This window comes from Schistocerca piceifrons, chromosome 6 (genome assembly GCF_021461385.2).
Source record: "Schistocerca piceifrons isolate TAMUIC-IGC-003096 chromosome 6, iqSchPice1.1, whole genome shotgun sequence".
Lineage (NCBI taxonomy): Eukaryota > Metazoa > Arthropoda > Insecta > Orthoptera > Acrididae > Schistocerca > Schistocerca piceifrons.
In genome coordinates, this window is record NC_060143.1 from 288,664,245 (window position 1) to 288,676,468 (window position 12,224).

Here is a 12,224-nt window from a genome sequence, read left to right on the forward strand (position 1 = left end):
ATATGCCTCAAGGGGACAATACGTCTTGAATTTGTGAATGCTTCGTATTCATACGTATTTTTTATAAGTTCTGCTGAGTTTTATTGAAAATGGAACATGCTGGATAGTGCAAACCATTCTATACACTGTTTAAGGGAGTGTTATTCAAGTGTAAATACTTTTTCCATCTAGTGTTCACAGAACGAATGTTGTAGTTTCTTCTGAATGACTTAGTGTTGTCAACAAGAAATCTGATGATGGAATATATGTATGGTGAGGGAAAAGTTAAAATTTCAAGACACCTGAACCACTAACTACACAAAATTCGCTTACTGACCCTGTAGATGAGTCTGACTGCCCATTTTTGGACTAAAAGATTTTGTTTGGGTCCACAGAGTTGCCTCAAAATATAACAACATACATGTTTCAGTGCCAGAGATATTGTAGATAATTCTTATAGAGAGGGTAGCATACAGCTTCTACAGAGTATGTTGAATGTGAATCTGATATATGATAGTTAATATGAGTGAATGTCCACTTTTGGACAGTAAAGTATTGCTTTTACATGAAACTGAATGTCATGCATTTTGTTACAATTAAGCATTAATCTATTCTCTGAAAGCCACATACTGCAGTTATTGACTATCTTATTAGATACATTATTTATATTACATTCACAATCTTTCACTACAACACTTGAGTAATATGCAAAGAGAACAATTTTTGTGTCATATTTTATGTTTACTGGAAGACCATTGATATATATGAAGAAAAGAAATTGGCCCAGATCAAAACTTTTGTTGTGTCCCCCCTCTTTACATGACCCTAGTCGTATTCAGACCTCTTCCCTATTTGTTGACAATGGAGGACAATCATCTACTTTCTACTTTATAGATACAAAGTGAACAGCTGTTGAGTTTTTCCCTATTCCCATGTTGTTCAAACTCATCCAAAAATATTTTATGGTTCACACAATCAAATGCTTTTAAAATATCAAGTAAAATAACTCTGTCTTCAGCCTATCATTTAGACCTGCTAGTGCTTCATACAAAAAATAGTGGCTCATATACAAGAGAACGAATAGCATTTTCTGTGGAAACTTGCTTCCTGAAGCCAAACGAAGTGCCTGACTGCAATTTATGTTTGAAATAAATGGTTTTAGCTCCGTCATAATATGCATTAAAAAGTATCTTCCTTATTCTTCACAATGACTAATTTCGGCCACCTAAAGTCCATTTTCAAACCATCCGTATCGTAAGTGTGATAATACAGGCGGAAACCCATGTACAAAAACTGTCCCTGTAGTGATCAAAGCGGCTCTGTAGGACAGACATGGGACACCTTCAGATCATGGGCAGTTTTCTTCAATCATCCTTGATAATTTTTTCGTTCAAGGTCTGAAGATTGCTCATGAGCTGAAACAAGTTGTCAATAAAGATGTTTTTACGATTGTGAACTAGGATTTTTAATCCATACATTTCAACATAACAGATCGCTTGTCACCCTATTTGACAATGTCAAATAATAATACAAAACTAAACTATAGACTTTGTGGGGCAGCGGTATAGAGAAACCGGGAAAAACCAATGAACAAACGTTTCACAGCATTTCCCTCAACGATTTTAACAATCGATATACGTGAAATTTTAACTCCGAAGAAGTGGTATCGTTGGGAAAAAGGAGCGAGTTCGGATGTTTTGTTGTGAATGCGATGGAAAGATCACTTAGGGCTCTGAGTATTGATTCATGTGAAGACTCCTCTAATTTGAGTGAGGCCAGCAATGAAAACACTACGAAGTCAGCGCAATCGGTAATACTCAGTCAACACATATAAATGTAGCGGATAGTTGTAAGCATTGTACTTGCAGTGGAGTGCGTTCATACGTAACTCTTTGTTTGAAACGTTCGTACTGTACATTGTGTTGGTATTGTTATTATTGTTGTTTGACAAAATGTAATTCATTCATCGGTTGCATATACGTGCGTAAGTCTTTGATGCTGTAGGTAGCAAAAATGTCGGCGGCAACTCTCGTTTTAGATGTGGCGAGGTTGTTTCTCATTTGCACAACACACTGCTGCATGTAAATTTTTGGAACGTTGTGTGTAAGAAGTGACGAACACCGTCAAATGATGACACGGAACACTGTCTATTAAAGAGTTAATTACTTTATGTGAAATTGATACGAGCGTCTTTACGTTAAGTGAGTGTACGGTGTTGTTTATCATGTGACGTTTGCTACATTCATGGTCTTGTATTCCGTCTACAGAAGCATATAATAGCAATAAATGCAGTGAAACGCAGCCGTCGGAACAAGCAGCTCAGATTAAAAGTTGGATTTTGAAGTTTCGTACTTTGTATGACAATATGTGGTTCCCCATTAACGAATGGTAGGCTACATGCTGTAAACTACGAAAATTGGTGCAGATATAATTTAGTCATTTTTCGTACACCATTGTGAATGAAAAGGAATTATTTAGTATCAGAGTTCGGAGTCGCTAGTGAAAAGTTTTGTAATATCGATGTAAGTTAGTGTTTGTAAAATTGGATGTGCAGCACCTATTTTTAGTTAAGTTGCACGAAATCGCTCTTTCTCACCAGAAGTTTTTTAGCATACACAAAATAGTTGTTTTCAGTTTCTTCTGAAACATTATAATGAAATACATGTAATTGTTACAGACACAACTAACTTTTTTAATGTTTCCTTTTCATATCTTCTTATTTGACCCTCTGCCACAAAATCCTATGGAAGCTTACAAATCTTTCGTCTTCTGTTGCTAAAAAGGGTTTCAGTGTATGTTTGTAAATCATTTTCAGAGGACACAAAACACTAGGGGCCTATATCAGAGTCTTAGTTTTTTGATGGCTTCTATGATTAAATGTGATTGACATCACCTTCACTGTTGCATTTATGAGATGTCATGTTGACACAATAAAGATGTTGGCAGAATCTCTCACAATTGAACCTGTCATGCCATTCCCACTATGATGTTTCTAATGTTTCTATCATGTCTGCAATGGTACCAATGACGTGATAGGATCACCACCCAGTCTTATTTGATAGTCTACTCAATTTATACGGTTGTAGGGCTGTTACAGTGTTCAACCAACTAATTAATCTTCAGGTATCTGTCAACATTTAATTTTATGTCTTTTACATTGAATGCCATATTGACCTGTAGTGGTGGAAACTTATTTGTTGGAGTGATGCTGCCATACTGCATTGTTTCTATGTAAGTTTTTAAAGTCAGCAGCAGAGCTGATACAGGTTCCGCATAAATCGTACAATCATTAATGTTTGTTGCCAGGAGACAGCATTTACAGCTTGTGATTGGGGGCTAAGAGAAACTGAGCAAATCTGTAACTTCACAACATTGCCTCTCTGCAGAATGTGGTGCTCATTCACCTTAAAAGAACCACTTTGTACTAATAAATAAAAGGATAGAAATCTTTTGTAAATAATACTCAAATAAACAGAAAAATTAAAAGTGTTGTGGATTGCGATAGCTTTGTGCATTGTTCCAACCCACTTAATTGAAAAACTGTATCTGTTATGCATTTCAGATTATTGCATCATTGAGTAGAATTGATTCTGACCAGAATCTTGTAGTGTGTGTGCGCGCACGCATCAAAGCTAGCCTTATGAAGTGATGTGACAACAATAGTAGAGATATTGAACATTAAGGACAGCAATGTGGTACTTTGGGACTGAACATTTGATGTGGTCACTTTACTGCAAAAATTAATAGTAGCAGCAGAGTTTCTGCAGATCATGCAGTTATCTGTAATGAAGTTCTGCCTGAAAAAAGCCACATAATTATTCAGTTAGATGTTAAGATTTCGAAGTTGTGCAGAGATTGGCATCTTACTTTAAATGTTTGGAAATGAAACATCATGCACTTCAAAAAAATTGAAAATCATCGTTTCCTATGACTATAATATCAATGAGTCACTGTTGGAATTGGCTAACTTTTACAGATCCCTGGGTGTAACACTTTATAGGGATATGAAAGGGAATGATCACATGGGCTCAGTCATAGGTATAGCAGCCGATAGACGTTGCTTTTCTGGTAGAATGTTGAGGAAGCTGCTTACAAATCAGTTGCGTGACACATTCCAGAATGTTGCTCAAGTGTTTGAGATTCGTACCAAATAGGACTAAGAGGGATACTGAATATACACAGAGAAGGTAGCACAAATGGTCACAAGTTTGTTGAACTTGTGCGAGAGTGTCACAGAGCTGCGGAAGAAACGGAACTGAAAGACTCTTGAAGATGTAAACTACCGTGAGAAGAATACTGACAAAGTTTCAAGAACTGGCTTTAAATGACGACTCTGAAGGATATACTACATCTCCCATGTATCACTCACATAGGGATTGTGAGAACAGGATTAGCATAATTACATGCACAGAGGCATTCAAGCAATCGTTCTTCTCATGCTTCATGTGTGATAGGAACAGGGAGAAACCATAATAACTGGCACCATGGGATGTACTCTCCACCATGTATTTCAGTCGCTTTACTAGTATAGATGTAGATGTAAGCCTTAAATAATACGGAGGTTTGGTAGATGTTTGCAAAATGCGGAGTGATGAGAGGCGATCCCAGGCAGTGTTTTGTGGTATATTTCAACATAAGAAAAAGATAATTTGTAAGTAGAAATCTCACATCAGAACCTAGGCTGTAACACACTGAAATCAGACCAGTTATTAAATTCCTGCTTGACTGTTGTCCAACCACACAGGGATGACACTGCAAACTATTGGTGCCCCTGTGCGCCTAGAAGTATGTGTTCATCGTATCTGGAGCCAGAGAACTCCGTGCAACAAATACCCATACCAGTAGGCAATCTGTCGTGGCATTGCTCATCAAAAGAGCACTGGGCTTGAGTGTGTGGCATCAAGATGGACAAAACTATCGCAAGCTGCTGCTCATACCCCCCCCCCCCCCCCCCCCCCCAAATCCACTGCAGCAGTGTCATTCAAAAGATAAGTCAGTTAAAATGCTGAGAGATATAATCCAAATACATTTTCTCCTGTAGGTATGCCATGGGAGGAAAACAGATACATTAATCAAAGAGAAAATATGCTACTTGTTCCAGAACAGATCACCAGTGAGTCCTATTTATTGGATTGGATTAATACTTGCTCCAGAGATCTTTTTTTAAAGGTTACTAATTTATTTCTAAAAATTCATGTATTGAATAGAAGGTGTTGTCATTCAGAAATTTTTTATTTATTATTTGGCTATCTGTCAGTCTTTTGAGTCTTTTGGTGCCCCCAGGGCACTCACCACTCTTTGGCGAGTTCATGCTTGGTTACCACAACTTTGCAGCATCTTTTCCCTTCCGTGTTGCACGTCCATCCTCCTGCTACTCTCTTTCCGCTCCCTTGGGAACATGATACTTTTTGGGAAAGTGTTGTGAATTTTCAGTAGCCTGACATCAGAATACATAATTCCCAGCCCTGGGTCAACAGGTAGTGTTCACATGTACCCTCTGATACAGGCCAGGCCCAGGGATGGATGTTTGCCTGTGCTGTTACCCTCCCAAATTTCCTGTTGGTCCCTTTTGTCAGTTCAGTAGGTGTGACCAATTGGCTAAGGTGGGTGAGTGCGCCCCCCCCCCCCCCCCCCCCCCTGCAGTTGAAGGGAGCCTGCCACTGGAGATGCTGGAAATCGTGGGGAATTTTCTCGCAATGAGCCAATCGTCTTCTCAGTCTATATGTATGAAATGTAAATGGAATTAGGCTAAAGATTGAGACTCTCCCAGCTGTACCTCAGTTCCTCATGGTATAATGGACTTCAGGAGGTCAGTCCTTTGCTACAGTTACTCCATTTAATATTCAGATTGGTGTTGATACAGTTGCCAGTCAAGTGAAATCCTGCTCTCATTTACAAAATGACACTTCGCTTTTGGAGGAGAATTGTAAGTATCAAGCAAACAACTGCTTGCAGCTTCACTCCTCCGTGGCTATCCTGTTCGTGTTGAGGCCCATCGAATGCTGAATTCTTTGTGTGATGTTATTTACACTAGGCTACTTGATAGTCTGACCAGGGGAGAAATCCAAACTTACCTCTCATCAGGGCTCATTGCAGTCCATTGGGTAATGACAAAGGTTGATGTAACCTTGGTGCCTACATGCACTCTTTTTCTCACGTTCGATATGATATTGCTTCCATCAAAAATCAAAGCAGGCTATAAAGTCATCACGGTCTGACCAAACATTCCAAACTCAATGGCATTGCTATCAGTATCAGTGTTACAACTACATTTGAATGCCCTGTTGACTGTGCCATAAGTTACCACACCTTTGCCTGAAATGGCGAAATCACTGCTACAAAACTGGTAGGCCAGAAAGGACAGAAGGAATACTCCCATGATGACTTTTTACGTCCCTCCAGCCAACAATCATCTGAGTCTTCCACTGCCAACTGGAAAGGCTCCAATAAATCAAACAAAGCCAAACGGTCATCTACTTTTGACTCTATGATCCTCTTCAATGGTGTCCTGCATGATAGCCCTCACCCGGTCGACCTCTGTTTCTCCAATGTACACTGCCAATCGTTATTCTGCCCTGGAATCTGCAGGCCGACCCAGTGAAAATGCCACTGCCTCTTTCGACCTCATGGAACAGGATCTTTCAGCCTCGTTGCCCTGTAGCATTGAGTCTTCAAAGGTTGGCACTCAGCAGCTGCTGAGGTGACAGTCTTCTATTTTTTTCCTTCATCCCCTTTTTCCGTCATGCCTCTCATCCAGTGAAATGTTCACAGCATTAGATCCCACAAGGAGTGTCCACTTGTTTTCTGCCTCCAGGAAACAAATTTGTGTTCTCACGACCCCTTTAACCTCTCAGATTTTCTTTCCGGTCCACTTTGACACCCTCCCACTCGAGAACAAATAGAATCTCCTGGGAGAGTCATGCTGCTCATCCGCGATGACATTCATAGTCAAACCGGCTGCAAGCTGTTGTAGTCCATATTTTCCTTTCTGCTACACCTTTTCTTTTTGTAATGTCTACATTCCTCCATCATATGTTGTCACCAGGGACGAGTTCCTCCAGCTTATTGGTCAACTCCCATACCCCTTTCTGCTGCTTGATGACTTTATTGTATACCATCCCCCAAGGCTCTTCTGGAACCTGTCTGAGAGGTGCCCTCTTGGCTGACTTTCTCAATCAACTCGGCCTCATCTGCCTTAACACTGAAGCATCCACATTCCTTTGACTCCATGCACATCTATTCCCATTTGGACCTCTCGTTCTGCACTGCCCAGCTTGCCTGCCATCTTGAGTGATCCGTTCTCTCTGACAGTTAGGTGAGTGACTACTTCCTGTCTGCTATCTGTTTGCTGGTCCTACCCCACATACATGTAAACCCAACTAGCAGCTTTCTGATGCTGAATGGAGGTTTTACTCCTCCCTTATAACCTTCACCGAACAACATTTCCTGAGTCATGATTACCAGGTAGAGTAATCCACGAATGTTATCCTTACCGTGCCATGTCACAGTCCCTTGGAGGATTGAGGCATGCCACAATGCAATTCACCCATGGAGATGTGCTCTCCACGTTTTTATCAGTCATCCTATGATGGCAGACCCTATTCAATATAAACAGCTGCATGTGCAGTGTTGTCGCATTCTTCAGGACAGCAAGAAAACTAGCTCTATTTCATTTACTAGTTCTTTCAACAGTTACACTCCTTCCATTGTGTGGGCCAACCTCTAGCGGCTCTCTGGGACCAAGGTCCATTCCCCAATTTCCAATCCAACCATAGCAGATGATTTCATATGGAACTACAGCTTTCTCCAACACCTTAAGCCACTATCTTGTAGAGATTTCAAGCTCCATCCACTAGCACCCTGCCTTTCTCCATCGGAAACAAGTGGAGGCAGCTCTGGTGATACCCTTCTCCTCTCAGAATCGTGAATGTTACAGTGCTGCCCATCAAGCTCTCACTTCATCCCGACTTTCCACCCCAGAGACGGACAGTGTTCACATTAAAATGTTGCAGCCGCTTTCTCTAACAGGCAAGCACTTTCTCCTTCATATGTACAAGCGTATCTGGGCACGTGGCACATTTCCCAGACACTGGCGTGAAACCACTGTCACCCTACCTAAGCGCAGTAAGGACAAACACCTTCCTTCTAGTTAGTGCCCCCATTTCTCTCATCAGCTGTTTTTGCAAGGTGGTAGAATGTATGACTCATGCCCGGCTGGTATGGTGGCACGACTCTTGCAATTTACTAACCACTACACAACATGGTTTCCGGGTGCACCATTCTACAGTTGACCATATTGTCACTTTGTCGACCCATGTCATGAATGGTTTTCTATGGAAATACCAGACTGTGGTTGTGCTTTTTGATTTGGAGAAAGCCTACGACACCTGCTGGAAGACTAGTATCCTCCATATGCTCTACATGTGGGGCTCCCGAGGCCGCCTGCCCCATTCCCTTCTGGAATTTTTTTAAGGCAGAGTTTTCAAGGTTCATGTGGGTTCTGCCTCATTGCAGATCTTTATCCAGGAAAACGGCGTGCCACAGGGCTCTGTTCTGAGCGTTGTCCTCTTTGCTGTAGCCATTAACCCTATTATGGCCTGCCTCGCGCCAAGCATCACCCGCTCCCTTTTCGTCAATGATTTTGTGATCAGTTGCAGTTCTCCATGGACCTGTCTCCTTTAGCTGGGTCCTCAACAATGTCTTGATCGTCCTTACTCATGGAGCATTGACAAGGGCTTTTGCTGTTCCACTGGCAAAACTGTTTGTCTGAATTTCAGGCAGTGCAGTGGGTTTCTTCCACCACCTTTGTGTTGGGCCTGTTGCTCTTCCTTTCGCACAAACAATATACCTTGGGCTCATGCTTGAGAGGAAACTGTCTTGGTCCTCCCACATGTCATATCTGGCCACCCACTGTACCCAGTCCCTCAATATCGTATGTGTCCTAAGTAGTACTTCCAGGGGAGTGGATCGGACCACACTCCTCCTTTTGTACCGCTCCCTTGCCTGTTCAAAACTAGACTTCCGTTGTTTCGTTTATGCATCTGCACATCTGTCCATCTTATGCCATCTAAATATATTCCATCATCGTGGAATCCATTTGGCCACCAGCACCTTTTATGCTAGCTAGGTTGAGTCCCTATGCAGAAGCTGCTGAACTGTCACTGTCATACTGGTATGGTGGACTTTTAAGTAGATACGCATGCCGTTTGTCTGCCATGCCATGTCTGACCACTCATCCTACGCCTCCTTTAATAACTCCGTTGGCCACCAGTATGGGGTGCGTCCCTCTACCCTACCTGCTGGAACTCACTTTCAGCTATTGCTCCAGCCGTATAACTTCACACTACCTGCCACTTTCCAGATGCCCCCCCCCCCCCCACCCCCCCCCCTGCGGGTCCGGGGGTTAGAATATGCCCAAGGTATTCTTGCCTGTGGTAAGAGGCGACTAAACAGAGTCTCTCACGTTTCGGCCTTTTTGATGGTCCCCTGTTGGGTTCAACCTCCATCTGTCAAAATTTTCCCGATGAGCGAGCTAATTGGGGAAGGGTGCCTTACGTGGTGCATTGTGTCCATCGTGCATTGAAATCTTTAGCCAGCTTTCTCACCGTCGCATTGCAGTCCCGCTCATTCTCCATCTCTTGGGCGAGGATACATTACTGGGTGTGATTTCCACCATGTACTGTGCAGTGTTGCTTTCTGCTGAGACGATGACCATGGCCTTCCTTGCACCTAATATCCAGCACGGTAGCCAGTCCATTGTGGTGGGGTCAACATGTACCCCGTTGGTTGTAGCCCCCTGACAAACACGGATCGCTCTACTGATGCCTGCTCCGTTAACTCCCCACGTATGCCATGGGGTAGATGCCCATCTCCCTGGGGCATCAGGACTCCCAGCAATGGCCATCCTGCCAGGTGGCCCTTGCTGAGGCTGGGTGGCACCTGTGGGGAGGACCCCTGGTCGGAGTGGGTGGCATCTGTGCAGATGACGTGCCATTAAGCGTAGTATGTCATCTCTTGCTGGTGGTCCGCCACCAGCAGTCTCTAAGTGCGCAAAGTCTAACTTCAATGCTAAGGAATAAGACCCCAAATTGTTCCCCTCCCTGGCCACATCATGGGAGGAATGCCAGGCTAAGGCTGGCTGTGAAGCTTATTTGCCATGGTACCTCGTATTACGAGAGTTGATGGCGAATCTTTCGTGTCCATGAAGCCTCAGTTTTTTGTGGAGCATGTGGAGGACAAGTTTGGGGAGGTGGAGGGCTCATCCAAAATGTACTCTGGGTCAGTCTTGAAAAAAAAAAACAGCATCCTCTGCTCAGTCACAGGCATTACTCACTTGTGACAAGTCGGGGGATGTTTCTGTTACCACCACGCCCCATAAGAGCTTAAATATAGTCCAGCTATTGTATTCCACAGGGACCTTCTTTGCAGTCGAACGACGAGCTGCGCGCCAGTTTAGAGCGGTGAGGTATTCATTTCATCCGGCACAGCCATCAGGGTCCGAGGGATAATCAGGTTGCCACTGCTGCCTTCATCTTATCCTTCGAGGGTGACACATTGCCCGAGAAGGTCAAGGTGATGGTCTACTGCAGTGACATCAAGCCGCATACCCCTCCCTCGATGCAGTGCTGGAAGTTTGGCCATATGCCTTCCCACTGTACTTGCAGTGTCACACGTTGAGATTGTGGACGTCCGTCACATCCCAATACTCCGTGTGCCCCGTTTCCCATCTGTGTCACCTGCAGAGAGCATCATTCACCTTGCTCGCCAGACTGCAGGATTTTACAGAAAGAGGAAGATCATGGAATATAAAACCGTGGACCGACTTACCTACACTGAGGCTAAGAGGAAATTAGAGCACCTGTGGCTACGACCTCCTCTTACACCGCCGCTACGAGAACAGTTGTCTCCCCATCAGTTCATTGCATTCCCGTCGCCTCTCAGAACCAGAAGACTACACCTGCCCCCTGGGGGGCACTTCCCTCCCTGTTGCTCCTGCACCACCTACTTCAGGAGCAAACCTCCCCCTCCCACCGGGGATATCAGTCCCCACTTCTTAGCCAGAGAAGCGTACGTCTTTTTTGGCTCCTCTCGCTAGGAAAGGGTCCCTTGGGTCACTCCCTTCCCAGGTTTCTGAAAGCAGCTGGTCCCTCATCCTCAGTCCTGGAGACTGAATCAACAAAATCCTCCCAGCCAGGAAAACCCAAGGAACAGTGAGAGAAATCCAAAAAGAAGGTCTGCAAGACCAAGGGAACTGTGGTGGCACCCACATCATTGCTACCTACAAGCTTTGCGTCTGCGGACGGGGTAGAGATTCTGGCGTCTGGTGAGGACCTGGATCTTGCCAGACCTTCAGACACAATCGATGTCACTCACACAGGTACTCCATTGGTGGCAGCAGGTGACCCAGCAGCGTAATCTGCCTCCTCGGTCCCTTCGCGCCGCCTTTCTCGGCCATGGACAATGTCGTACTCCAGTGGAACTGCAGCAGTTTTTTCCACCATCTTGCTGAGCTCAGACGACTTCTCAGCCTTCACCCTTTCCTCTGCATTGCTCTTCAGAAAACTAGGTTTCCGGCGATGCGAACCCCTGCCCTCCGTGGCTATCGGGGTTATTATAAGAACCGGACAGCTTATGAGAGGGTATCTGGTGGCGTCTGCATCATTGTCCTTCACTCTCTTTACAGTGAGTGTCTCCCTCTACAAACACCTTTAGAGGCTGTCGCTGTTCGGGTGTGGACACCTCAGGCTGTTACTGTCTGCAGTCTCTATCTTCCACCGGATGGTGATATCCCGCATCATGTCCTGGCTGCGCCGATAGCCCAGTTGCCACCACTTTTTCTGTTACTGGGCGACTTCAACGCCCATAACCCTCTGTGGAGTGGATCAGTGGCAACAGGCCGAGGGAGCGTCGTTGAGCAAGTGTTGACACAGCTCGACCTTTCTCTTGTAAATAATGGTGCCTTTCACACATTTCAGTGTGGCGCATGACACATACTCAGCCATCAACCTTCCGATCTGCAACCCTAGCCTATTACCGTGTGTCCAGTGGAGTGTGCACGACTTGTGCGGTAGTGACCAATTTCTGATCTTCCTGTCACTGCCACAGTGTCACTCTTCTGGGTGCCCCTGCAGATAGGATATGAATAAGGTTGACTGGGACTTGTTCACCTCCATTTCCACTATTGAGCCTCTTTCCAATGATGCCATTGATACGGTGGTTCACTCGGTCACCACCAGCACCGTTAC

At 44.3% G+C, this 12,224-nt stretch overlaps 1 protein-coding gene across 1 annotated transcript in view; it reads left to right on the top strand.

Annotated features, from left to right (window-relative positions):
• Positions 1-1,639: 1,639 nt before the first annotated feature.
• The window catches only part of LOC124802774 (ARL14 effector protein-like), a 97,202-nt gene continuing 86,617 nt past the window's right edge, over positions 1,640-12,224 (top strand). Inside the window, exon 1 of the mRNA XM_047263770.1 lies at positions 1,640-1,789. Within this exon, the coding sequence (XP_047119726.1) occupies positions 1,691-1,789 (99 nt within the window). The 5' untranslated portion in view covers positions 1,640-1,690. The remainder of the gene's footprint in view (positions 1,790-12,224) is intronic.